This window comes from Ahaetulla prasina, chromosome 1 (assembly GCF_028640845.1).
Source record: "Ahaetulla prasina isolate Xishuangbanna chromosome 1, ASM2864084v1, whole genome shotgun sequence".
NCBI classification, from domain to species: domain Eukaryota; kingdom Metazoa; phylum Chordata; class Lepidosauria; order Squamata; family Colubridae; genus Ahaetulla; species Ahaetulla prasina.
In genome coordinates this window covers 352,433,670-352,458,476 of record NC_080539.1, presented here as the reverse complement: position 1 = coordinate 352,458,476, position 24,807 = coordinate 352,433,670, and the positions used below count along the sequence as shown (strand labels likewise).

The window sequence follows — 24,807 nt, the reverse complement described above, 5'->3', positions numbered from 1 at the left end:
TCAGAAGAACCCCCTTTTTAAAAATAGCCTGACAACAGCTGACAGGTGGTAGTGTTGAGGGACTACTTTTAAATGCAGGGTTTCTTCTGTTTCTCGCTGCAACTTACCCATTACCTGTCAGCTGTTTTTTAAGCTTCACCGACAGGTGGTGGAGGGGGGGTGGGAGAGCTGAGCTGCGAAGTTTTTGGAAGAAGAGGCAAAGTGAAATAAGAGAGGCTGATTACAGTATGCAACAGTCTCTGATCAAATGGATCAATTCAATCAGGCCTGGAAATCAGATACTGTTGACTTTTTGCAAAACATAGACTGACCTTTTGACAAATAACAACCTATTGGCCTAGGCTTGCAAATCAGTAATAGTGGATTTTTCTCTACCAATTTGTGATGATGTCAAACAGGCTTCTAAATAAGGGCATCAGCATTTGGCATCTGTAAAATTTATGGAACGGTAATTTTTGGCTGACAGATTTGTAAATAAAGACTTAAGGCAGCATGTTTGCAAGAACAAGTTCATCTGCAACATATCCTCAAGACACAAGTTGTCAAAATGTTTATTAGCTATTTTTTATCTATTAGGTCTTATATAAATTGGTATTTTGATACATAGCTTAGGAATTGATGTTTCTTTGCTATTATAATTTTTATTAAATATGTAATGCAGTTTTGGTGTATTTATGCATCAAGGTACTGATATTCAGGACTATGTTAAGCATATTTTTAATTCAAAAGTACTGTATGGATGAGCAGAAATGAGTATGTACCAGGGAGAGTTCTATTTAGGATCAATTCAATTCCTTCTAATGCTTAAATTCTCCCATCGTAATCATACAATAATCCATGAGGGTTGAAGATTGCCAGGGGAAAATTAGTTCACACCCGTTTTAGGAGTGACTACAATTGAAAATGTGCATTTTGCATTCACCAGCCACCTGACGTTTATTATCCAAAACAATGCAAATGCATTTTGCACAGTGCTCACAGCTTGGCTGGGAATATCTTCGATTTACTTTCTTATACGGACTAATGCATCGGGCAGATGTACAATGTATTCGTTCTTGTTCAGCCTATTGTTCAAATCCAAAAAACGAAGTACGTAAGTTGAATAGCTGCGCACTTCGAAGGATAGGAAAACGTCTCTCTGCTCCAATCTCCTGAGCCAGCCGAGGCCTCCGCTCTGCTTGCGCGCTTCTCTGCCAACGGCAGGAGGCGTTGTCAGCAACGCACCGCGCTTGTTCGGCGTTCTAAACGAGGGGGCGGCTGCGGACGCGGTTGCTGAGGGGACTGGCACGGCGACGGTGACTGGTTTTATAAACTTCATTCCCTCCTAATCCATCCCGCGCTAAGATGGCGGCGGATTCTCCTCCTGAAGAGTTCGGCGTGGCCGAGGAACGGAGCGGGCATTGCGCCGTGGTCGATGGGAATTGTCTTTATGTGTGGGGGGGATATGTGGTAAGGAAATTAGGATCGACGGGGGAGCCGAATGGTTGGACAATTACGTGTGGGAAAGAAAAAAAAAGTCTCGTATTAGCGCAATGGAAGAAACCACGGGGGGGAGGGACGAGAGAAGCTGTTCGTTTTATCTCGCCTTCCCTCCCCTCCCCCTCCGTCGTGTTATTTTAAAGAAAAAGCTCGCTCTCGCTCCTTCAAGAGCGAAATGGGCGGAAAAGAAAAAGGCACGCGCCGCTTTTGGACGTGATGGGGGAGGAGAAGGTTGGGTGTTTATCTCAGCTGTTTACCTGATTGGACGGTGGCGCCTCGTGAGCCAGCAGCGGGCCCGCCTCTCTTCCCGCCTCCAGGAGGCTGAATTGTATGCTGTATTTGAGTGCCAGAATCTCGTGGCGCCTTAGAAGCTTGACAATCTGTTGCTATAATAAACTTCTTTGTCTTAAAAGTGTGGCACTATTATTTTCCTTGTCTGCAGAGGCAGATTTGTAAGCCTAGGAGCTATTAATAAGTCCCTTGTGGGGTGTCTTGAGTTCCCACGTTGCAGATAGTCCTCGACTTCAGACCACAATTGGGACCAGAATGTAAGGACTCCCACCCAGCTTTACAATCTTTTACTAAGATTGTTAAATGAATCACAGGGTCATTAAGTAAATCTGGCTTCCCACATTGATTTTGTTTGTGGAAAGCCTGATGGGAAGAATGCATCCCAGGATACTGCAACCCAAATTTTGCCCCCCTCACAGACACCCCAGGGGGTGTGCTGCAATGGTTGAGGACCAGTTATCACTTTTTTTTAGGGCCATTGTAACTGAACAGTTGCTAAAGGGATGGTTGTAAAACGAGGACTGCTTGTATACTGAAAGTTTGTGTTTGGGCTAACCATGTTTAAAATCTCATTACTCATGTTTTATGGCTTGGCTTGGCTTAGTGTTGGATTGGAACCCACCCATTCTGATGTAATCAGTATCAAGAGTGAAGCAAATGAGTACTGTGCTTCCATTGACTTGATTGGTTTTATGCCAAATGGCTGGCTGGTCAAGACGATACAAATTTGTTCATCTCCAAGCAAATGAGAGTATCAAATTATCTCAATCCCATTTGTAGATGAACACTATGATCATTGATGACATACCACATTTTTCTTTGTGACTGTCAGTCAGAGCTGTTTGACTTGGTTTCCTGTTTTAGGATAGCAGACGATGTAAGCTAACCCCTTGTCCAGTTAATTTCAATTATTTTTAGTCTTGAGATATTGAGAATATAGCATGATGGGAGGAGATCTATCATTAGTTATTTAGGTGTTAACAGCCAGGATGTGACTGGCTTATAGATAAGGGAGATGATCAATGTGGCTAGGATGTGTTTCTCCCCATTTGTACAAGCTACTCATGACCAAACTATCAAGCCACCAGACTTTTCCTGCCCTTCAAGAAAAGGAAAATACAATCTCTATTTATTCCCCTAAATATATTGCCTTTATTATTATAATAATTCATTGCAAAGTAAAGGATTTCCTTTGCTGCTTTCATGAGCATTATTTCATTAGAATTAATTTGGAATAAGGACATCTATTACCATCACTATTGGTTTTTGGTATTCTGGAAATGGCAAAATATACAGGACCATTTATGGGATGAATGCCCTAATTCTGCTGGAATATTGGCAATATTTGCATGAGATTATGATAATTTTCAACAAATTATATACTACTTTTCTGTCAACATATTTTTTAATTCTTGCAAGCAAAAATTATATATAAATATACTACTAAGTACCTTTAAAATGTGCTAAGATCTGCAATGTAACTTTCTATGCTTTCACTGATTTGCCACTTGAAATTTCCTTTCCAACAAAAGACTAAAGAATGGTACACTGAGTTATGCATGTAATTGATAGTAAATGAAAGGAAAATAATGTGTTTACTTTATGATTACTAAAACAAGGCTTCAGCAGGCCAAGTTATCTATTATAGAGGTAGAATTTGAAATGGAAAGTATTCAGAAATATATGTGGCTTTTTGAAAATAAGAATTATGTCAGAACTGGTTTTTTTTCTGCATAGTCTATTGAAGAAAATGAAGTTTATTTACCAAATGATGAACTTTGGATTTATGAAATTGACAGTGGATTATGGTAAGTTTATGATTATTTACTGTACTGTTAATTTATCACAAGATACTTTATATGAGAAACTATTTGTTGAAATTATTATTTTAGCTAAATAAGCTTTTTACTTCCTTGTTCTTTTAATTAATTTAGCATTGAAAAAGAAATATGGCCTTAAGGCTAGGTTTCCATATGTTGAAATATGACTGGCTAGGTCTAGGTCAGAGCAAGTATAATTTATGGTTCAGTATTTTGTGAAAATTCAGGTAACTTGATTAACTGGACAAACCAATCTTAGATTTCCTACATTGTATAAAAGAGCCCCTATTAATTTTTATGTGATTTTAGTGCATTTGGAAATCGATATCAGAGATAATTCTTTTCCTTCTCAGAGGCTATTGCAACTAGAAGATTCTATTCTCATTTAGGAATGAGTCAGAAAGTATTGGATTACTAGCCAGTAAGAATGTTGCTATTGTTTCCAGTGTATTTACCTGATTGTGATGAAATAATTTCCCCCAATTTACTTATACCTTATGTTGCCTGAAAATAATGACATGTAATGATCATATGTGGTGGGCATCAAGTTGGGGAGTACTAATGTATAGTGACTGGAAGAGAATGACATAGATTGAGGTAGATAACATTTTTCGGCAAAATTATTCAGTGTTGTTTCAAAGTATTTAAAGTATTATTTCTTTTATCTGTTTCTCATACTCTCTGAGCAAAGTTAAAATATATTCTGTATTGCCTGAATTGCAGGTCAATGCATCTAATGAAAGGAGAGTTACCTCCATCTATGTCTGGAAGCTGTGGAGCTTTCATTAATGGGAAGCTCTATATCTTTGGAGGATTTGATGACAAAGGATACAGCAATCGGGTACTGGATTCCTTTCATTGTTAAAAACTTTCCCTACAAAATAAGAAATTTCTTAAATGGTGAAAAATATGGTTCAATTTGTTTAAAACTGAACTGTATGTTTTTATATACTTACAATTATTCCAAGTTTTTATATATTAACTTTCTTGTGTTTCACATTTGTTTTTATGATTCATTGTTGTAGCTATATTAAAATTTAAAAATATATAGTGGTAAGAATTTATAATGATCAAGAAATGTCAAGAATAAGATCTGAATTTGAGATTTTTCACAGAGCTTATGAGACTAATCAGTACTCAAATAATAATTTTGGGATGTCTAGGTGTTTGACTACCTCATATGGCATAGTTTATTTTTCATTAGACAGTAGAATCTTTCTCGTATATGACATAAATGCTGTATAGGAAATAAAAATATCATATTTCACAGAATGAATATATTTAGCATTGTTTATTCTTGTATGCTATATGTAAGTACTACCAATTTTAATTACATCTTGATATTACTTCCAGGTGAATGATGATCAACAGAACTACCGTTTGATAGCAGTGGGACTTTATTGACAAATATGTATAGGAGAGAGCCAGTGTGGTGTAGTAGTTAAGGCATCAGACGCAACACCAGCTGGGTGAACTTGGGCCGGTCACTCTTTCAGCCCTAGGAAAGAGGCAATGGCAAACCACTTTCGAAAAACTTTGTGAAGAAAACTGCAGAGACTTGATAGGTGTCAAACTCACAGCATTGTTTTTCCCTTCGTGAAGCTGGGGTGGGCATTGCCTGCACATAATGCATCCGGCCCTCAGGCCGCCAGTTTGACACCAGTGAAATCCAGCAGGTTCTGACAGGTTCTGGAGAACCGGTAGTGGAAATTTTGAGCAGTTCAGAGAACCAGTAGCGGAAATTTTGAATAGTTCAGAGCACTGGCAAATGCCACCTTTGGCTGGCCCCAGAGTGGGGTGGGAATGGAGATTTTGCAGTATCCATCCCCTGGAATGGGGTGGGAATGGAGACTTTGCAGTATCCTTCTGCCATGCCCACCAAGCCATGCCCACAGAACCATTAGTAAAAAAATTTAGCTTTGACCACTGGTTTGACACCCCTGGTCTAAGGATCGTACATGATTGAACAGAAGAAAAAAATATTTAGAAGCATCATAAAAAATTTCTAAGGCTTTAACCTAAGGCCTTTTAAGGCCATCAGGTCTTCATACTTTAAATTAGAATGTATTAGTTTGGGATATCTTGGTTTCACTAACATTACTTGGAAGACCAGTAACTTGTTTCTGTAGGTCCATGCAGTGAGGAAAATTTAGTTTCCAATATCTCTTTTTTTCTGAAAACCATAGACATTAAATTTGCAGCTAGCTTCACTTCACTGGAACTACTAAGCATTTTTGTTACTAGAATTTGGCTTGAAAGGGATCATCAGTTCAAAAACAGATCATAATTTCACAATTACAAAATGTCTGAATGTGGTTAGCCCAAAAGTTTATTTAAATATTGGAAATAAGGGAATTTAATCCTTTTCATTAAAATAGTAATGGAATATTGATTTTTCTATTCACTATCTTTTTTCCATTAGCACTTATGTTTATAGAATAATATTGTATATTTAAAGTATTTTAATTTTCTTTAAAGCTCTATCATGTTAATTTGCGAACAAAAAATGGAATTTATGTTTGGAAGCAAATCACAGACTTTAAAGGTCAGCCTCCTACACCACGTGACAAGCTTGCTTGCTGGGTGTATAAAGACAGGTAATTCCATAAATGATTTCATAAATGAGGAGGAAAGTGATAGTTAATGAAAAAATATCTGGTAACTTAATGGTTTGATAATATTTATCAGTGGGATATACTACTACAAACAAGACTTACATTATAAGTAAATAACAATAGGCTGTAATATTTAGGATTTTTTAAAAGATAAAATGTTTATAATATTGAATTTGTTTTTCTCTTGATATTGCCAGTGCATTGCTGACAGAAAAATAGTATACTTTGGATGTCTTTCTTATTTATGTAGAATAGGGAATACATATAAGACAAATAAACAGATTACTACTATACAGGTGACATTTGAGAAGTCTTGTGGAAAATGAAAGGGCAGAATTATAGTATTCTTAGGATTATGGCAGAGAAATTAATTAGTAATTTTAATTCCAATTATTTCAGGTTAATCTACTTTGGTGGTTATGGCTGTAGGAAACAAAATGAGCTAAGTGACTGTTTTGATGTTCATGATGCATTTTGGGTAAGATAAAATTTAATTCCAAGCAAAATATAAAAGCTGATTTATTATTAGTGCTTTTATTGTGGGTTTTTTTTCAATTACTACTACTACTACTTCTAATGACTTTTACTTTTTTTAGGAAGGTCAAATATTCTGGGGATGGCACAATGATGTTCATGTTTTTGATACAAGTACTCAAACTTGGTATCAGCCAAAAATTAAAGTAAGCATTGTAACTCTGTGTATAGATATAGCAGGTGCATTGGTGACATAACATATTCTGATTACTGTTATTCTCTTGCTTGCAGCGTGGAATTGCACCTCAGCCTCGAGCAGCTCACTCATGTGCAGTCATAGGAAATACAGGCTATGTATTTGGAGGACGGGTTTTGGTTTGTACTCAGTGCCCATTTATTTTATTATGATGCTTTAGTGCAGGAAAGGAAACATACCGTATATACTCGAGTATAAGCCGAGTTTTTCAGCACGTTTTTTGTGCTGAAAAACGTCCCCTCGGCTTATACTCGAGTATATACGGCTTATACTCGAGGTTTTTTTTTTGTTTTGTTTTTCACATTATACCGGATGGTGCAAACTTGGCGGGCTTTTGCATTAGCGCGGGGAAGCCCTGCCGGTGCAGTGAGAGGACGGGGCGGAGGAGCCGCCAGCCTTCTCGGCTGAGGGAGGGAGGCTTTCCCTGACCGGTAGCTGCCTCATTTCCCTCCCTCGGCTTATACTCGAGTCCCCAGTTTACCCCAGTTTTTTGGGGTAAAATTGGGGACCTCGGCTTATACTCGGATCGGCTTATATTCGAGTATATACGGTATATATTTTTGAAGTAAAAAGAGACTGTTAAAATATTGCTATGAAGAATTTCCCCCCCCCTCACTTTTCCTCTGGCTGTAGCTTGATTCCAAAATTTAGTCATCAAAGACTTAAAACGGCTTATTAAAGAATAGGAAAGTAGAATGTTGACTATATTAAATAAGACTGTTGTCTATCTAGCCTAATATTTTTATGTGTAGAGCTGTCCAGCAGCTGCTAAGTGTGTTTAAGGTGTTCCTGCTGCTCATTCTGGATAATGGCAGCAAGTAATCATGCACCAGAAAAGGAAGGAGAATTTATTTGAAAGGCTTCAACAGAGAACGATGAAGCCCTTCAGTCCAAAGCCAGAAATTCTAAAATACTTTACCTGTGTGTTCTGAAAAATACTGTAAATGGAATTTGACTGCACATATACTCTAATCTAGTAGGAATTAGTTGAGTTGGTGCATAGTCACTTAGTACTTTGTGCTGAATAGGTTAGTTTGATTTGGTTGAAAATCAAATCATATAATTTAGATGAACATAACAGAATCGAAATAGTATGAGGACAGTTACATAACAATACTATTTTTTCATGTTCTTGTTAACCATAATAATCTCAATTGATACAATTAGATAATTTTTCTTATATGAGAAATTTGTAAACTGAAATTGATACTAGTTTTATTTTAAAATAAAATGGATGTTGTATTTTTTAAATAGCAAACAAGGATGAATGATTTACATTCTCTGAATTTAGACACCTGGATTTGGTCAGGAAAGTAAGTTTTTTTCTTTGATGTCAGTTTTTCTGTTGTATATAAATACCCTAGTAAATGCAATTTAGTTTTGAACATTTTCTTGAGGTTTGCTTTTTGATAATAAATTGCTACTATTTATATTAATGTCACATAATAATGTTTTATGGTAATATGCAAATTTATAATTTATAGATAGATTGCTGCATATTATGTGGATGAAATTTTCAGAGGGTAAAAGACCAACTTAAATATTAATGCAAAAGCACTTAAAATTAAGGTTCCTCCCTCACAGTATCAAGGATTGATTTTTCTGTGATCCATCCATTTGCTGTTGTAGACTGCTTTAAGATAAAAAAAAATTAATTTTAAATTGTAACATTTAAAAATAAAGAAAATAGGTCAAAAAGCATATTATGATTTTATTAAACTGCAAGGATTTCTTAGATGAATATGAATATGAATATGAATATTTTAATTTGTATACCGCCCTTCTCCCAAAGGACTCAGGGCGGTGAACAGGCAGATAAAATACAGATACACACAATAGTTAAAAACATCCCTTAAAAAACTAATTTAAATTTGCCCAAATGTTAAAATAACATACTCCCCCATAAAATTACAAAACTTTAAAAACCCATCAAATTCAATTAAAATTTAATTTAGATGAAGCTTCTAAGAATTTTTACAGAGAAATCAAGAGATTTATTTTTAGTTATACATTAGATTGTCAAACTGACAATTCATATTAGCCATCATATATAGATTTAGTTGGATACAAGATAGATGGCAAATAAATTTCCTAAAGAAATATATAAATAAATGAAGAGAAACCTCTGTGTGTGTGTGTGTGTTACTTGTAAATTGCAGATTAGAAACTGGTGATTATAACATGGCCCCTTGCTTCCTGGTTTAGTTGAGTTGTCAACCGAAGAAGGCTCAGAGAAGTGTTTGAATCTTAGTTATTTTGAATCTATACAAGTCAGTTTCAGCAATTAATGAAATAAATAATTTATATGACATAAGCTGCCTTAGGAAATACTTCCTCATACCCATCCCCCATGCTGTAATATTCAATAAATATTTGGGATTTCTTTGTTTGAATTATATAAGCAGTTGTACTTTTGGTTGCTCTTCTACTTAGAATTGCTACAAATGGAGAAAAACCAAGAGACAGATCATGGCACACGTTGACTCCTGTGGCAGATGGGAAACTTTTCCTATTTGGTGGGCTGAGTTCAGACAATGTACCCTTAAGTAAGTAGAATTTGTCTTGAAATGTTGAGATTGTGATGAAGATATAGCTAGTATTTGAGTTACGGAGGCAATTGGGACTAGGATTGCCACCACTAAGTGATGCTCTTATAAAGTGCAATGTCATGTGGCTGCAATCAGGCCTGGCTGGACCCTAGGTTTCGTAGGCAGGAGAGGCGGGAACAACAGAAGCAGGGGTGGGGCAGGCCTAGGAAGTGCTGAGTCGTGGAGCCGCACCCCACAGGATATAAAAGCAGCAAGGGCTGCTATACCACTTCGTGGCAAGCAAATCAACTGCTTAGAGGGAGAATTAGAGCTGAAGTCCTGTTTGTTTCTGGTTTCCTGGTTGACTCATTGGCATCAAGAGAGATAACAGAGACACTTGGCATACGCTTGCTAGTTTGCTGCCAGAGCTGATAGTTGCCGGCTAATTAAGTCATCGCTCGTGTCTCCCGGACTGCGGAGGGGGACAGAACAGGCAGCTTCTCCATTGAGTTTTCTTATGGGAAGTTGCCAGGGAAGGTTGCAAATGGCGATCATATTACTGCAGCTCCCTGCAATATTACATGGTAATGGTGAAGCAGACACAAAAGTGCCTGGATCACAATTAGTGTCCATTAGCAGTGTGACTTTGAACAGTACCATTCATGTTCTCCTCAAACTGGTTTTCAGCAAACGAGGACAAACTGGTGATAAACCGAGCTGCTTAATTAATCTAAACAGAATGACTTATAGTCCATGCAGAAAAGTCAAATGTTCATAAAATATTTGCCATGTTCTAAAATGAAGATTCAGGTCACTTAAAGGGGAGTAGATTGCTTTCTTTTAGAAAAATAAGCAATGCTACCCTTCCAGGCTAATTCTGAAGCTGAGGTGAGCTAGGTGATGGGAAATGGAAGAAAGGTACTGTAGTCAAAGAACAATGTAGAAACCTACTAAACTAGTACCTGCTTCTCTTTTAAGTCCTGGTCAAGATAGCACTTGTTTTTTATGCTGAAAACCATTCACCTACAACACAAAACAATTTGTTACCTAATTTCTTGTCATTTTTAAATAAAAGCAAGAGCACTAATCTTTTTATCTCTTATTTTCAGGTGATGGATGGATTTATGATGTTGCAACAAATGAATGGCAGCAACTTACATATTTACCACAGACTAGACCTAGGTATAATATGCTAGTCATCTCCTGAAATTGAAGAATATAAGACTTTGTAATTGTGTAATTTTGAGAATTCAAATATAGATTTTGATCTAATGTTGAGGCATCCTTGGTGCTCTCTGAGCTTGGTTGTTTTCTTGTAGACATTTCATTACCCAAATGAGGTAATATTAATAGTGCACTGATGATGTTACCTAGTTTGGCTAATGAAATGTCTGCAAGAAAGCAATCAAGTTCAGAGAGCACCAAGGACTCCTCATTTCAATCCTGAACTACAAATATTCTTTATTGATCTAGTTTTGCCTTATAAAAGTAGAAAGGGATATCTATTCATGTAGTCATGACTCACAGTTTCTCCAGGCTCCCATTTTCCGAGTCACAAGCTGCTTGTCATGTCTATTACTGTTCCAAAGAGTCCTATAGCCCTCAGAAGTCATTTTGCATGGTATTGTAATTGAAATAAAAAAACAAGAAAGCTGTGTAACAATTGAAATTTATTTATAATTCACATGCTTCAACTCATTAACTTAAAAACATGGCTTAAATGACATAGTACAATTTCTATTTTTATCATTTTACCAGATTTGTCTGCTTAAATATTTCCTATAGATGTCACTAAAGTTGTTAAAAATAATTTTAGTTTTGATAATTGTTCTGTTCAGACCTTATGCCTAAAAAAAGTGTAAAAATGTCTCATATTGTAGTTCCACCCTCAGTATCTTCACTCAAATGTATCCCATGCCATAGCTTCTATTTTCTCCAGGCTTAATAGTGACCCCAAAATAGCTTCAAGCTGGGGTCCGTTGAAGCCAGTGCACGCCTCCATAAAATTGTATAAGTTTTTTTAACTGGATTGATGCTTCTCTGAAAGCAGGAAAAAACTTCTTTACTCAACCTGTGGAGGTCAGGAACTAATGGTCCTTTACATGCACTTTTCTATCCTACTGGGCAAAAGCCTGAATAAGGCTGCTATTATCAGGGGGGGGAAACCATAAATCATAAGGATACTTATTTAGCTTTTCAGGTTTCCGTCCTAGTGCATTTATTTGAGGAAAAAGGAACAGGAATTTCAACAAATATTGCTTCATAGTACCTGAAGTTAGGAAAACAAATATTGCCCCCTTATCCTACCTTTTCAAAAATATGTGTATGAGAAGGAAACACATAAGTACAGGAATAAGATCGTACGCCCATGTTATATCTGTATGTCCATAGTCACTATCTAGTCACTCATAAGAGTAAAAATAACTACAGGTAGTCCTAAAGTACTAGTGCTAATTGGGACGGAATACTCCATTTTTAAGCAATGTGGTCATATGTCAAAAAGCTCACACTGCTTAGCAGCAGTTCTGGCAGTTTCATTTGTTGTCATTAAGCAAGAACTATGCTGGTCACTAAGTGAGGGCTTCAAGTGACCCAGACTTGTAACTTCCTGACAGCTTGTCCATTGGCCTTTGTTGGTACTGGTAGCTGGCAGGAAAGGTCATAAATTGTAATCATGTGACTGAGGTTATGCTGTAATGGCCGTAGGGGGTAGGACTGCTTGTAACTACCACTCATTCAGCACTAATTGTTGAACATGTGTCATTAAACAAAGACTACTTGTAATTATAAATTTTGAACACAAAATAAGACAGAATGAAACATTACAATATCTGTAGAATAAAGCAAAATAGATCAAACATTTATGAATCTTGCATATTGAATTTCATATAGGTGGGTTTCATGTAGATGAAAGGGAAAAGGGGTGCTTGAGTCTGAGTACTCTTAAGTTCAAATACATGATCATTGTGGCTGCAATATCTCAGATGAGTGAGATGGTTACCAGAGAGACACTTTACCAAAGACAGAAAATGAATAAGAGACCTTGTCCTTTTGACCTCTGAAAAATTTTCAATTTAAAGTAAGATTGTTAGATATAAATTCTGTTACTTTACAATGCTTTTATATTTTGTGGATTTTAAATAATTATATTGATTATACTGACTTTTGTATTTTTTGCTCTGATAATATTAAGATATGCAAGCTCTCTTCAGAACTTCATAATTTAATATTGAATGTAATGGTACAATTCACCAAAATATTATTTTTATTGGGGAAAGAGAAACCAGTATACAAAAACTTTATAGTATTAATCTATAATTTATCCGCTGACATTACAACAAACAAGCTGATAAATATTGCCGCCTCATCCCGCTATTCAAATAAGTATGCTGAAGATCAGATTTACAACATCTGACTTTTGAGGGGTGATTCTTTATCTTATTACACTAATTATGTACATTATGTACTACAAATCTCCATTTTCTGGTTTAAATGCCAGCCTTGTTAGATATGTGTACAATTCAGTTATAATGTGGTATATTTGAATTACAACAGATATTGTAGTTTTTGACAAGGATTTGTTTAAACAGATGATGTTAATTTAGTTGATTAATAATGCAAATAACATGCTTTATTAGAATGTCTAGGTGCTAAGTTAGAGCAGCTGTGAGAGGACATAAACTCAGTCAATAGAAAAAGCCTCAGGTTTCAAGCTAGGAGTCAAGGCCCAGAGTGAAGGCAGGAAAGGCATTCCAGTGTTCTGCGATGATCCAGTCCAGGCCAGAGTTTTCCTAATGCAGATAAGACAGAGGCAGAGCTATCAACAGGTATGAGGAAGAGAACAGGTGGGATACAGTTTAGTGTAAGGAGAATGGTATATAATTGCTGAAATAAATAAAGTAAGGTGTTTTACAGTAATCTTGCACATTCTTTGTACATAAATAAAAGGAAACTAATATCACAATCCTATTACCCAGTGAGTTTCATCTGTTAATTTAATTTCCAGAAAATGACTTCATACACAGTGCAGCTGTCCTAACACAGTTATTGCTGTGATCCTATACAAATGAGTTGCATTCTCAACAGTCTATATCTGTGTCTATTTATTTATAGTGCAAATTTTATGCCATAAAATCCCAATAATTCTGGCAGTTTAGCATATCCAAACGAGGGGGGGGGACAACCCAAAGGCAATGCCCTGCATTAGTTTGTTTACTTTGCACTAGTGTGCAAAATAACACCCAACTTTTGTAGGATGCAAAGGAGGAATGGGAGAACAGAATGCCCTATTTACTTTGGTTCCCAATCATGTTCATGGTTCATAGTAAAGCAAAAAGATGGAACTGTTACAGCTCAGGTAGTATTTGTAGAAAACTGCATTCTATGTAGAGTTGCCATGATTTTGGTACATTTTCGCCCCTAAATGTCTTTTTAGTGAAATAGATCTCATCTCTGTTTTTGCCTGTTTCCTTGATTTTTTTAAAAGAAAGATGCATCACACTTCCAACGTGTTATTAACACACATATTGCCTTTCTACTCAACCCACTCCCAGCCTATATAGTGATAGAAAACAATGTTGGTCCATAAGATTTCTTTCTCCAGTTAATGCAGGCAGACAATTAATGTTAAAGAAGATTATAATAAAAAAAGAAGATATGATTCTAGTCCAGCATTTTCGCAGCTTTCATTTCCTGTAAAAAGAAATAATTATTTATTATTCTAATGAATAATGACTAGGGGTTGCCTTAAATTAACGCCATGACTGGAAAAATAAAATCTTTCAGATAGCTGAGTTTCTAAGTGAAGCCATCTTGAATACTCATACTTTGATATTCATGCCAATGTATTTCATGATATTATTATGGCTTATGAATATCAAAAGAATTTTTCACATATTTTCATGAATAGTATAAAACAAGTTTAAATTGTATTTATTATATAATCTATTTTATAGAAACAGAATAAACTGTTTCGATATTTAAACCGGTCTCTCATCAGTTTTTTTAAGATTGGATCAAATACATTTATTTTTTTAATTCTTCCTGTTCTTAAGAAAGTAAGTCTGCTAATAGTAAACAGGAAAATATCAGTAAGATTTAAATTTCTTTGTTCATTACTAACATTCAAAATATTCTAAAGAATTGAATAATCACTCTAAGACAATATAGGTATTACATGCTAGAGATTAAGTGAAAGGTCCTATAATGTAGATATAATATGCACCTTTAAACATGTAAGTAAATGCTTCTGCAAAATCAGTTATTTGAGCATTCATTCCAAGTATAATACATTCTAGGTTATGGCATACAGCCTGTGCTGGCAAAGAAGGTGAAGTATTAGTCTTTGGAGGAAGTAAAGATGATTTGCATTTCCTAGATAGGGTAAGTACCTTAAAGGATCTAATTGTTTTTTATAGATTTATACATAAAATGTACATTTTATACGTTCCGCATTTTTATGGCAGAATATTTAAGGAGAGAAGATAATTTGGGATCAGTTTTGATTCTTCCTAATGACAGTGGCATCGGGAAACCCAGAAAATACTTTGCTTTAGTTTTTCACAGCATTGTCTAATTTTCATGCTATATTCAGTGTGCACAGAGTTTAAAAGTTCTAATTTCATCCAGTTTGCTTTCTCTATAGGCATATCGTACATATAGTATATAAATAACAACATTTTAGTGGAGGCCAGATGTTAATATTCCACCTTTATTTTGTATAATTCAAGGCACCATATATCATTATTCCTTTTCTAACAACAACAGTGTGAGATGACTCTAAGGGATGATCTAGCACTAAACCACTTTTTCTGCCCTGAACAAGCCAGAGCAAGATTCCAGTTTGTTTTAATATCCCCTCTGTAGCTTCAAAGATTGGGAGTAAAACTTGACACTTGTTACTTTTTAATACTGGAGCTATGGGAACAACATATTCTGGGCTGAATGAAAGTGAAAAAACACATGAATTTTCTGGGAGAAAAACCAGGATTTGGGACTCGGCATGTATTTGTTTCCATCAGTAGGATAACTCTCCAAAAAGTGAACAAAACAGGATATGAGTTGATGTGGCAGGAGAAGCCAGTAACAACAAAAAATGATTAGTTCCAGCTGGATGCTGTGGTGGGGAAATAACAATCAGAAAAACATTCCCCAGCACATCTCTGAGAGAATCAGTTGGGCAACAGTTTGAAATGTGTCAGGCTATTCCATCTTAAATCCTACTTACACTTGGTCACATGACACAGGATAGATCTACTGTTAAGAATTTCGAAAGAATTCCAGAATCCTCACCACCATTTTTTGGTTTAACAACTGGCAGCTTTGACAATTTTTTAATTGTGTATATTGTTTTCATAATTTTTGTAGGGAAGAGAACTTTATATATTTGAAATCATTGTTTTTTTCTCTTCCTTAGGGACATTGTAGTGATTTATTGATTTTTCAAACACAACCATATTCACTTCTCAGGTGAGTTGGAAAAAAACCCCAGAACTAATAATATTGTAAAGCCTCCAGAATAGTAAAGATAAAGGTTCCCCTCTCACATATGTGCTAGTTGTTCCTGACTCTAGGGGGCGCTGCTCATCTCCATTTCAAAGCCGAAGAGCCAGCATTGTCAGAAGATGTCTCCATGGTCATATGGCTAAACGCCAAAGGCGCACGAAACATTGTTACCTTCCCACCAAAGGTGGTCCCTATTTTTCTACTTGCATATTTTACATGTTTTCAAACTGCTAGGTAGTGGTGTGGTCCACCAGCAGCCTGCGGAGCTGGCAGTGGAGTTGGACAGTGAGGAGGCTGGGGAGGACAATGGGTCAGTCCTGGAGTCAGGGGAAGGCCTGGACGGGGGCTGTGCTTTGGAGGCAGAGATGGGGCCAGGGCCATCTGGGAGCGTTGCGCGAAGCCTCCAGAGGTGAACAGCAGAGAGGCAGAGGAACAGGAGAAGCCCGTTCCTAGTGCATGCATGCGAAGAGCTGCCAGAAGGCAAGAGCAGCTAAAGCAAAAAGGACAACTCGGGAGTAAGACCACGAGATGATTGGCCCCTCTCATAAGGCTTAAAAGAGCAGCAATGGCTCTTGGGTTCCTTGTAGGAAAACAACATTGTACAATTGTTTCTCGTCTCCCGTTTCTGAACTTTGTGGGGTTCTTGCCAAGAAAAGCCTTTGGCAGGGTGCCAAAGAAGACAAAGGTTTGTGATAAGGCCAAAGGACTTTTTCTGAAGGACTTTGTTTTGGACTTAATTTGGACTAAGCTGAGAATAAAGCAATTCTCAGATATTCTAATAAAATATGTTTGTTTAGGACCAATTGTGTCTGATAATAACTACTTGGGCCTAGGTCACAACAGGTTGGCAGAAGCTGGGACAAGTAATGGGAGCTCACCCCGTTACGTGGCACTAGGGATTCGAACAGCTGAACTGCCGACCTATTGATCAACAAGCTCACATCTTAGCCATCGAGCCACCATGTCCCTAAGTATCCAGAATAGTATACTTCAGCAAATACTAATAGCAACTATTACAGGAATAACTATCCTGATATATAACTCCAGTGTGCAGTTATTTAAAGGACCTCTTTATATAACACCCAAAGATGCTTTTTCAAGAAGCAACTGGATTTTTCTTTTCTTGGTTTCACTTCTCATCAAAGAAGCTCCTTCAGCTCTAACTGGATGGTGGAGAATGGAAGGATTTATATACCAGCTGTCTGCAAGGAATATAAATCCTTCCATTCCCCACCATCCAGTCAGAGCTGAAGAAGCTTCTTGGATGAAATATATATGTGTGTGTGTGTGTGTGTGTAATATATATATTATGTGTGTGTGTGTGTGTGTGTGTGTATATGTATATATATATATATATATATATATATATATATATATATATAGGTCTTTGGTTGTTCGGGTTTTCTCCGTGTAAAATTGGAAGTGTCTTGGCGGCGTTTGAAGTCTCATTCGTCATCTTCAGGCTTCAACCGTGCTTCTGGGAGCAATGTGTGATCGCAGCTGTTTCTTCCTTTTAACTGCTAGTGGGGTTTGAACTGATTGGGTGGGAGCTTGGCTGTGCTCTGATTGGATGGGGTTTTCTGTGCTCTGATTGGCTGGGGTGTGTCCTGTGTTGGTGGGGGCTTGGTTGTGCTCAGTCTAATCTGTGCTGCAGGGGGATTTGAGCTGGTGAGCTGCACTGCTGCTGTTTGGCTTCGTGTTCGTGGTCGTGCTACATCTTCGTAGTGGGTGTCAGTCTGCTGCATGTATGGATTGGAGGGTTTGAAATGGCTAATGTTGCAGCTGCGGTCTGGCTTCTGGTCCTTGGTCGTGCTTCCTGATCAGTGTGGGTTTGGGTGTGCTTTCTGGGTGGATGTGTGGTGGTGACATCCTGTGTGGACCTCGTGAGTGTGGGTCTGGTGTCATTCCTCGTGTTAGGGACACGTTTGTCAATAAGGGCAGGTTTCCAAATGGCTGGTAGGCGGGAGGTATCATCTCGTTTGTTCATGCTGTGTGGGCGTTTTTCTATCTCGATGGCTTCTCTGATTATTCTGTTGTTAAAGTGTTCAGTTTTGGCGATAGTTCTGGTCTTTTTAAAGTCAATATCGTGTCCTGTGACTTTAAAGTGTTGGACCAGGGAAGAAGTTAGTTCCTCTTTTTGAATGAGTTCTTGTGTTCTTCAATCGTGCACTTATTCTTCTGTTGGTTTGTCCAATGTATGTGGTGGGGCAGGCGGTGCATGGGATTTCATATACTCCTTGATTTTCTAACTCAATTTTGTCTTTGGGGTTTCTTAGGATGGTGGATATTTTTGGTTTGTGCAGAATGCTGTCTTGATGTTATGTTTGTGGAGGATCTTGCTGATTCTGTCTGTGGTGCCTTTTATATATGGGAGGAGGGCTGTGCCATTTCTTGCTCTCTGTCTTGGGTTTTAGTGGGGGTTCTTTTGGATTAGTTTGGTAATCTTATTTCTCTGGAATCCATTGGATGTTAGTACGTTTGTGAGTGTGTAGTTCGGTTTTAGGTGTTGTTCGTCAGCTAAGCATTTTGTTCTAGAGATGAGTGTCTTGGCTACGGAGTTGATCTGTGCTGGGTGGTGGTGTGAGAGTGCATGCAGATAGCGGTTTGTGTGTGTTTTCTTCTGGTAGATGGTGTGTCCTAGGGAGCCATTGGGTTTCTTGTAGACTAAGACATCTAGGAAGGAAGTTGGTTGTTAACTTCTGTTTCCATGGTGAACTGTATTTTGGGGTGTAGGCTATTGAGGTGTGTGAGGAAGTTTTCAAGTTTTCTTTCCCGTGTGGCCAGATTATGAAGGTGTCGTCTACGTATCTGAGCCAGAGTTTGGGTTTGTGATCAGATTTTTCTAGTGCTTGGGTTTCAAAGTGTTCCATGTAGAGGTTGGCAATGACAGGTGAGAGGGTGATCCCATGGGTGCGCCTTCTATTTGTTTGTATTTTTGTCCGTTATAGATGAAGTATGTGTTGGATAGGCAGTGGTTGGTCAGATCTAGTATGTGCTTGGGGGTTATATTTGTTTTGGATAGCTGTCAAGGCTTCTTTGATTGGCACTTGGGTGAAGAGGATATGACATCAAAGCTCACGAGTAGGTCGCTGGGCTGTAAGTTTTGTTTCTTTATGATCTCTATGAACTGGAATGAGTTTTTACGTGTGGTGATGGATTCTGCATAGGGCTGTAGTTGTTTGGCGAGAAATTTGGCTAGGTTTTGTAGAGGTGAGCCTATGGAGCTGACTATGGGTCTGAGTGGGGTTCCTTCTTTGTGTATCTTGGGAGGCCGTAGAGCTTAGGGCATCTGGATGATTTCTCTCTGGGAATGATTCTTTGTTGGATTTCTTCGCTGATGGGGAGGCTTTTATTTTGGATCTAGTGGTTTTCTAGGTAGGTGGTGGGGTCTGTTTTAGGGGCTTGTATGCAGGGTCTTGGAGTAGGTTGGTTAATTTGGTTTGGTAGTCAGATGTGTTCATAACCACCGTGGCGTTGCCCTTGTCTGCTGGTAGGATTATTATGCTGGTATCTTTTTCAGGTTGCAGCGTTCGGTAAGTTGCTGTTGCCGCAGAGGGATTGATAGTCTGATTTTGTTGGCGATTTGGGTCAGGCTGGTTTCAACTCCATATAATTTGGGGGATGACCGCAGTGTGACTGAGTTGATCTGTGCTGGGTGGTGGTGTGAGAGTGCATGCAGATAGCGGTTTGTGTGTGTTTTCTTCTGGTAGATGGTGTGTCCTAGGGAGCCATTGGGTTTCTTGTAGACTAAGACATCTAGGAAGGAAGTTGGTTGTTAACTTCTGTTTCCATGGTGAACTGTATTTTGGGGTGTAGGCTATTGAGGTGTGTGAGGAAGTTTTCAAGTTTTCTTTCCCGTGTGGCCAGATTATGAAGGTGTCGTCTACGTATCTGAGCCAGAGTTTGGGTTTGTGATCAGATTTTTCTAGTGCTTGGGTTTCAAAGTGTTCCATGTAGAGGTTGGCAATGACAGGTGAGAGGGTGATCCCATGGGTGCGCCTTCTATTTGTTTGTATTTTTGTCCGTTATAGATGAAGTATGTGTTGGATAGGCAGTGGTTGGTCAGATCTAGTATGTGCTTGGGGGTTATATTTGTTTTCTGGGGCTATTAACAAAGGTGGGGCCGCTTTCCAAGAGCATGTTTCTCCTTTTCTCATCCAGGAAGGTATAATATTCTGCCTTTTAATATTCCTCAAAATATTTCAGTCTTCTAGGAGGATGGGCGGCTTCCCACAGAACCCTGCAAAAAAAGCATGTTGAAAAGAAAAAATGGAATCCCAAGGACAGTGATTTAAGAAAATTTGAGGGGAGAATTGAAAAGTGCCTAAAAAAGAGCAAGCCTCTGAACAGAAGCACTCAATTGCAGCATTTTATTTCATGTTTCATTTTCCCTGTTGGAAGAAATATCCATCTGGGTTCAGTTCCAAACTGGAAGAAAGACACTGGAAACATGGAGGCTGCTTGGAAAGATGGTTTAATGGTGGCCAGGATCACATGGCTTGAGATCCTGAACAGAAAAGGGGGCCGAGATCCTGTGTGCTCCCTGGCTTTATGCTTTTTCTGAGCTTTGACCTTTCTGGGGCTATTAACAAAGGTGGGGCCGCTTTCCAAGAGCATGTTTCTCCTTTTCTCATCCAGGAAGGTATAATATTCTGCCTTTTAATATTCCTCAAAATATTTCAGTCTTCTAGGAGGGGTGGGTGCTAAATTCCTACATAAAGTTTCCTTCTAGGTTAGCTGGGTAGCTTACCAAATTGTAATACCTGGCTAAATGACAATTACTAAAAATGTTCATCTTGTAATAAAGGGGTTTCTTTAAACACAAGAATAGGTCTAAAAGCTATACTAAAATTATTTAGGTGATTTTTTTTTCCTGGGATAAAAATATACAGCTCCAGTATTCACTAGTTTCAGGTTTGTTTTGATGATTTGGATTTTGAACAGATACAATAGATAAATAGGTATTCAACTCCATATAATTTGGGGGATGACCGCAGTGTGACTGAGTTGATCGGCCAGCGAGATCCGATCTCATCTAGGCACTGTTCAGAGTGGATTTGCTGTTTTCTAGGAGCTTGGGTCTTTGTGCTGCTCCAGGCATCTGGAGAGCCAAACACAGACCACCCTCAAGACAGACACGCACACCAACAAACTCCAAGACTACAAGAACGCCAGAAACAAACCCTCCACCCTCACAGCAACACATGAAACAAACAGTGCATAACATCTCAGATAGGATCCTCACCAAAGCTGAAACCGATGTCCTTTCCAAAGGATTCAACTTTGCAGTCACTCCCAAATACATCCCCACTGAGACCATTATATGCGGAGTTGAAACCAGCCTGACCAAAATCAACCCCGATGACGCTTAACAAAATCAGACTCGAAATCACCAACATCCCCTGCAGCAGCAAGCCACCCAAAAGCAACTTACCCAAAGAGGAACAGACAGCACTACTTAACCTGAAAAAAGATACCAGCATAATAATCCTACCAGCAGACAAGGGCAACGCCACGGTGGTTATGAACACATCTGACTACCAAACCAAATTAACCAACCTACTCCAAGACCCTGCATACAAGCCCCTAAAACAGACCCCACCACCTACCTAGAAAACCACTAGATCCAAAATAAAAGCCTCCCCATCAGCGAAGAAATCCAACAAAGAATCATTCCCAGAGAGAAATCATCCAGATGCCCTAAGCTCTACGGCCTCCCAAGATACACAAAGAAGGAACCCCACTCAGACCCATAGTCAGCTCCATAGGCTCACCTCTACAAAACCTAGCCAAATTTCTCGCCAAACAACTACAGCCCTATGCAGAATCCATCACTCACATGTAAAAACTCATTCCAGTTCATAGAGATCATAAAGAAACAAAACTTACAGCCCAGCGACCTACTCGTGAGCTTTGATGTCATATCCTCTTCACCCAAGTGCCAATCAAAGAAGCCTTGACAGCTATCCAAAACAAATATAACCCCCAAGCACATACTAGATCTGACCAACCACTGCCTATCCAACACATACTTCATCTATAACGGACAAAATACAAACAAATAGAAGGCGCACCCATGGGATCACCCTCTCACCTGTCATTGCCAACCTCTACATGGAACACTTTGAAACCCAAGCACTAGAAAAATCTGATCACAAACCCAAACTCTGGCTCAGATACGTAGACGACACCTTCATAATCTGGCCACACGGGAAAGAAAAACTTGAAAACTTCCTCACACACCTCAATAGCCTACACCCCAAAATACAGTTCACCATGGAAACAGAAGTTAACAACCAACTTCCTTCCTAGATGTCTTAGTCTACAAGAAACCCAATGGCTCCCTAGGACACACCATCTACCAGAAGAAAACACACACAAACCGCTATCTGCATGCACTCACACCACCACCCAGCACAGATCAACTCAGAGCCAAGACACTCATCTCTAGAACAAAATGCTTAGCTGACGAACAACACCTAAAACCGAACTACACACTCTCACAAACGTACTAACATCCAATGGATTCCAGAGAAATAAGATTACCAAACTAATCCAAAAGAACCCCCACTAAAACCCAAGACAGAGAGCAAGAAAATGGCACCGCCCTCCTCCCATATATAAAAGGCACCACAGACAGAATCAGCAAGATCCTCCACAAACATAACATCAAGACAGCATTCTGCACAAACCAAAAATATCCACCATCCTAAGAAACCCCAAAGACAAAATTGAGTTAGAAAATCAAGGAGTATATGAAATCCCATGCACCGCCTGCCCCACCACATACATTGGACAAACCAACAGAAGAATAAGTGCACGATTGAAGAACACAAGAACTCATTCAAAAAGAGGAACTAACTTCTTCCCTGGTCCAACACTTTAAAGTCACAGGACACGATATTGACTTTAAAAGACCAGAACTATCGCCAAAACTGAACACTTTAACAACAGAATAATCAGAGAAGCCATCGAGATAGAAAACGCCCACACAGCATGAACAAACGAGATGATACCTCCGCCTACCAGCCATTTGAACCTGCCCTTATTGACAAACGTGTCCCTAACACGAGGAATGACACCAGACCCACACTCACGAGGTCCACACAGGATGTCACCACCACACATCCACCCAGAAAGCACACCCAAACCCACACTGATCAGGAAGCACGACCAAGGACCAGAAGCCAGACCGCAGCTGCAACATTAGCCACTTCAAACCCCTCCAATCCATACATGCAGCAGACTGACACCCACTACGAAGATGTAGCACCACCACGAACACGAAGCTAAACAGCAGCAGTGCAGCTCACCAGCTCAAATCCCCTGCAGCACAGATTAGACTGAGCACAACCAAGCCCCCACCAACACAGGACACACCCCAGCCAATCAGAGCACAGAAAACCCCATCCAATCAGAGCACAGCCAAGCTCCCACCCAATCAGTTCAAACCCCACTAGCAGTTAAAAGGAAGAAACAGCTGCGATCACACATTGCTCCCAGAAGCACGGTTGAAGCCTGAAGATGACGAATGAGACTTAGTCAAACGTCGCCAAGACACTTCCAATTTTACACGGGAGAAAACCCGAACAACCAAAGACCTATATACAAACACCCGTGAAAACCTCAGAAAACATATATATATATATATATATATATATATATATATATATATATATATATAATTCTATATAAAGAATATAGAGAGAGTTGGAAGGGACCTTGGAGGTCTTCTAGTCCAACCTCCTGCTTAGGCAGGAAACCCTATTTCAGGCAAATGGTTATCCAATCTCTTCTTAAAAACTTCCATTGTTGAAGCATTTCTGGAGGCAAGTTGTTCCACTGATAAATTGGTCTAATTGTCAGAAAATTTCTCCTTAGTTCTAGGTTGCTTTGCTTCTCTCCTTGATTAGTTTCCACCCACTGCTTCTTGTCCTACCCTCAGGTGCTTTGGAGAATAAGAAGCAAAATGTCTTCAAAGAAAAACCAGGAAGTCCAGTTGTCTCTTGAAAAAGCACCTTTGGGACAACCATGACCTGGATAACTGAGAATCTCCATAGACATTTAAATATGTAACAGTAGTCCTATTGTTTTGGGAGTCAAGTAATGCTGTGTACACACAGTGGCTGTTTTCCATTAATGAAAGAATATTTTCTCTTATAGAATTTTTAATACATTTTAAAACTTTATAACCTTCATATTGTTTCTTTTAGATTGAGTCTTGATTGTATTGGTAAAAATGCTGCTCTGTTGGAGAAACAAATACCATGGTTGCCATCTAGACTTCTGGAAGAAGTTGTGGATAAGATAACTTTTTGGGTTGCTGTTAATCATCGTCAGAAAAAAAAAGCCAAAGCAGAAGAGCAAGAGTAGATTAATGTCCTTTAAACAACAGTTCCATTATCATTTTGAAACAAACAACACTGACTATTATTGGTAAATTGTTTGAACTAAATTTCTGGATGCACAAGGAACCGTTTCAAAGGTTATCAGTGTCATAACAGCTCCAATTCAAGGCGCTGAAGATTAAAAATATTCTTGGACTTAAGAGCAATTTGATTTGATTATTGTTATTAAAGATAATGGGGCTCCAAGCAGTGAAAATGATGTTTGGCCGTATTAGGTAGTTTACATTCTGCTGGTATTTGAAAAGGATATTTAAAAAAAAAAAAGTTGAATTGTGTTAAAAAAATGTACAAATTCAAAATCCTTTCACAACATTTTGACAAAGTTGCTTATTCTGTTGATTGTATAAACTTTGTATTTAACAGTTGAAAATATGTCCTTAATTTATTGTAAAAAGTGTTTATAAAATCCTGTTTTCTATTCTTTTTGAGTTT

General features: G+C 38.4%; 1 protein-coding gene across 1 annotated transcript; it reads left to right on the top strand.

The window, feature by feature from the left end:
* The first annotated feature begins 1,091 nt into the window (after positions 1–1,091).
* On the top strand, positions 1,092–24,807 carry KLHDC1 (kelch domain containing 1). The gene is made up of 13 exons (XM_058163113.1): positions 1,092–1,449; positions 3,508–3,578; positions 4,314–4,431; positions 6,069–6,187; positions 6,605–6,683; positions 6,802–6,885; positions 6,971–7,054; positions 8,190–8,248; positions 9,369–9,481; positions 10,573–10,645; positions 14,761–14,845; positions 15,879–15,931; positions 24,181–24,807. The coding sequence occupies exons 1-13, from the start codon at positions 1,345–1,347 to the stop codon at positions 24,338–24,340; spliced, it is 1,203 nt and encodes a 400-aa protein (XP_058019096.1). The 5' UTR covers positions 1,092–1,344; the 3' UTR covers positions 24,341–24,807.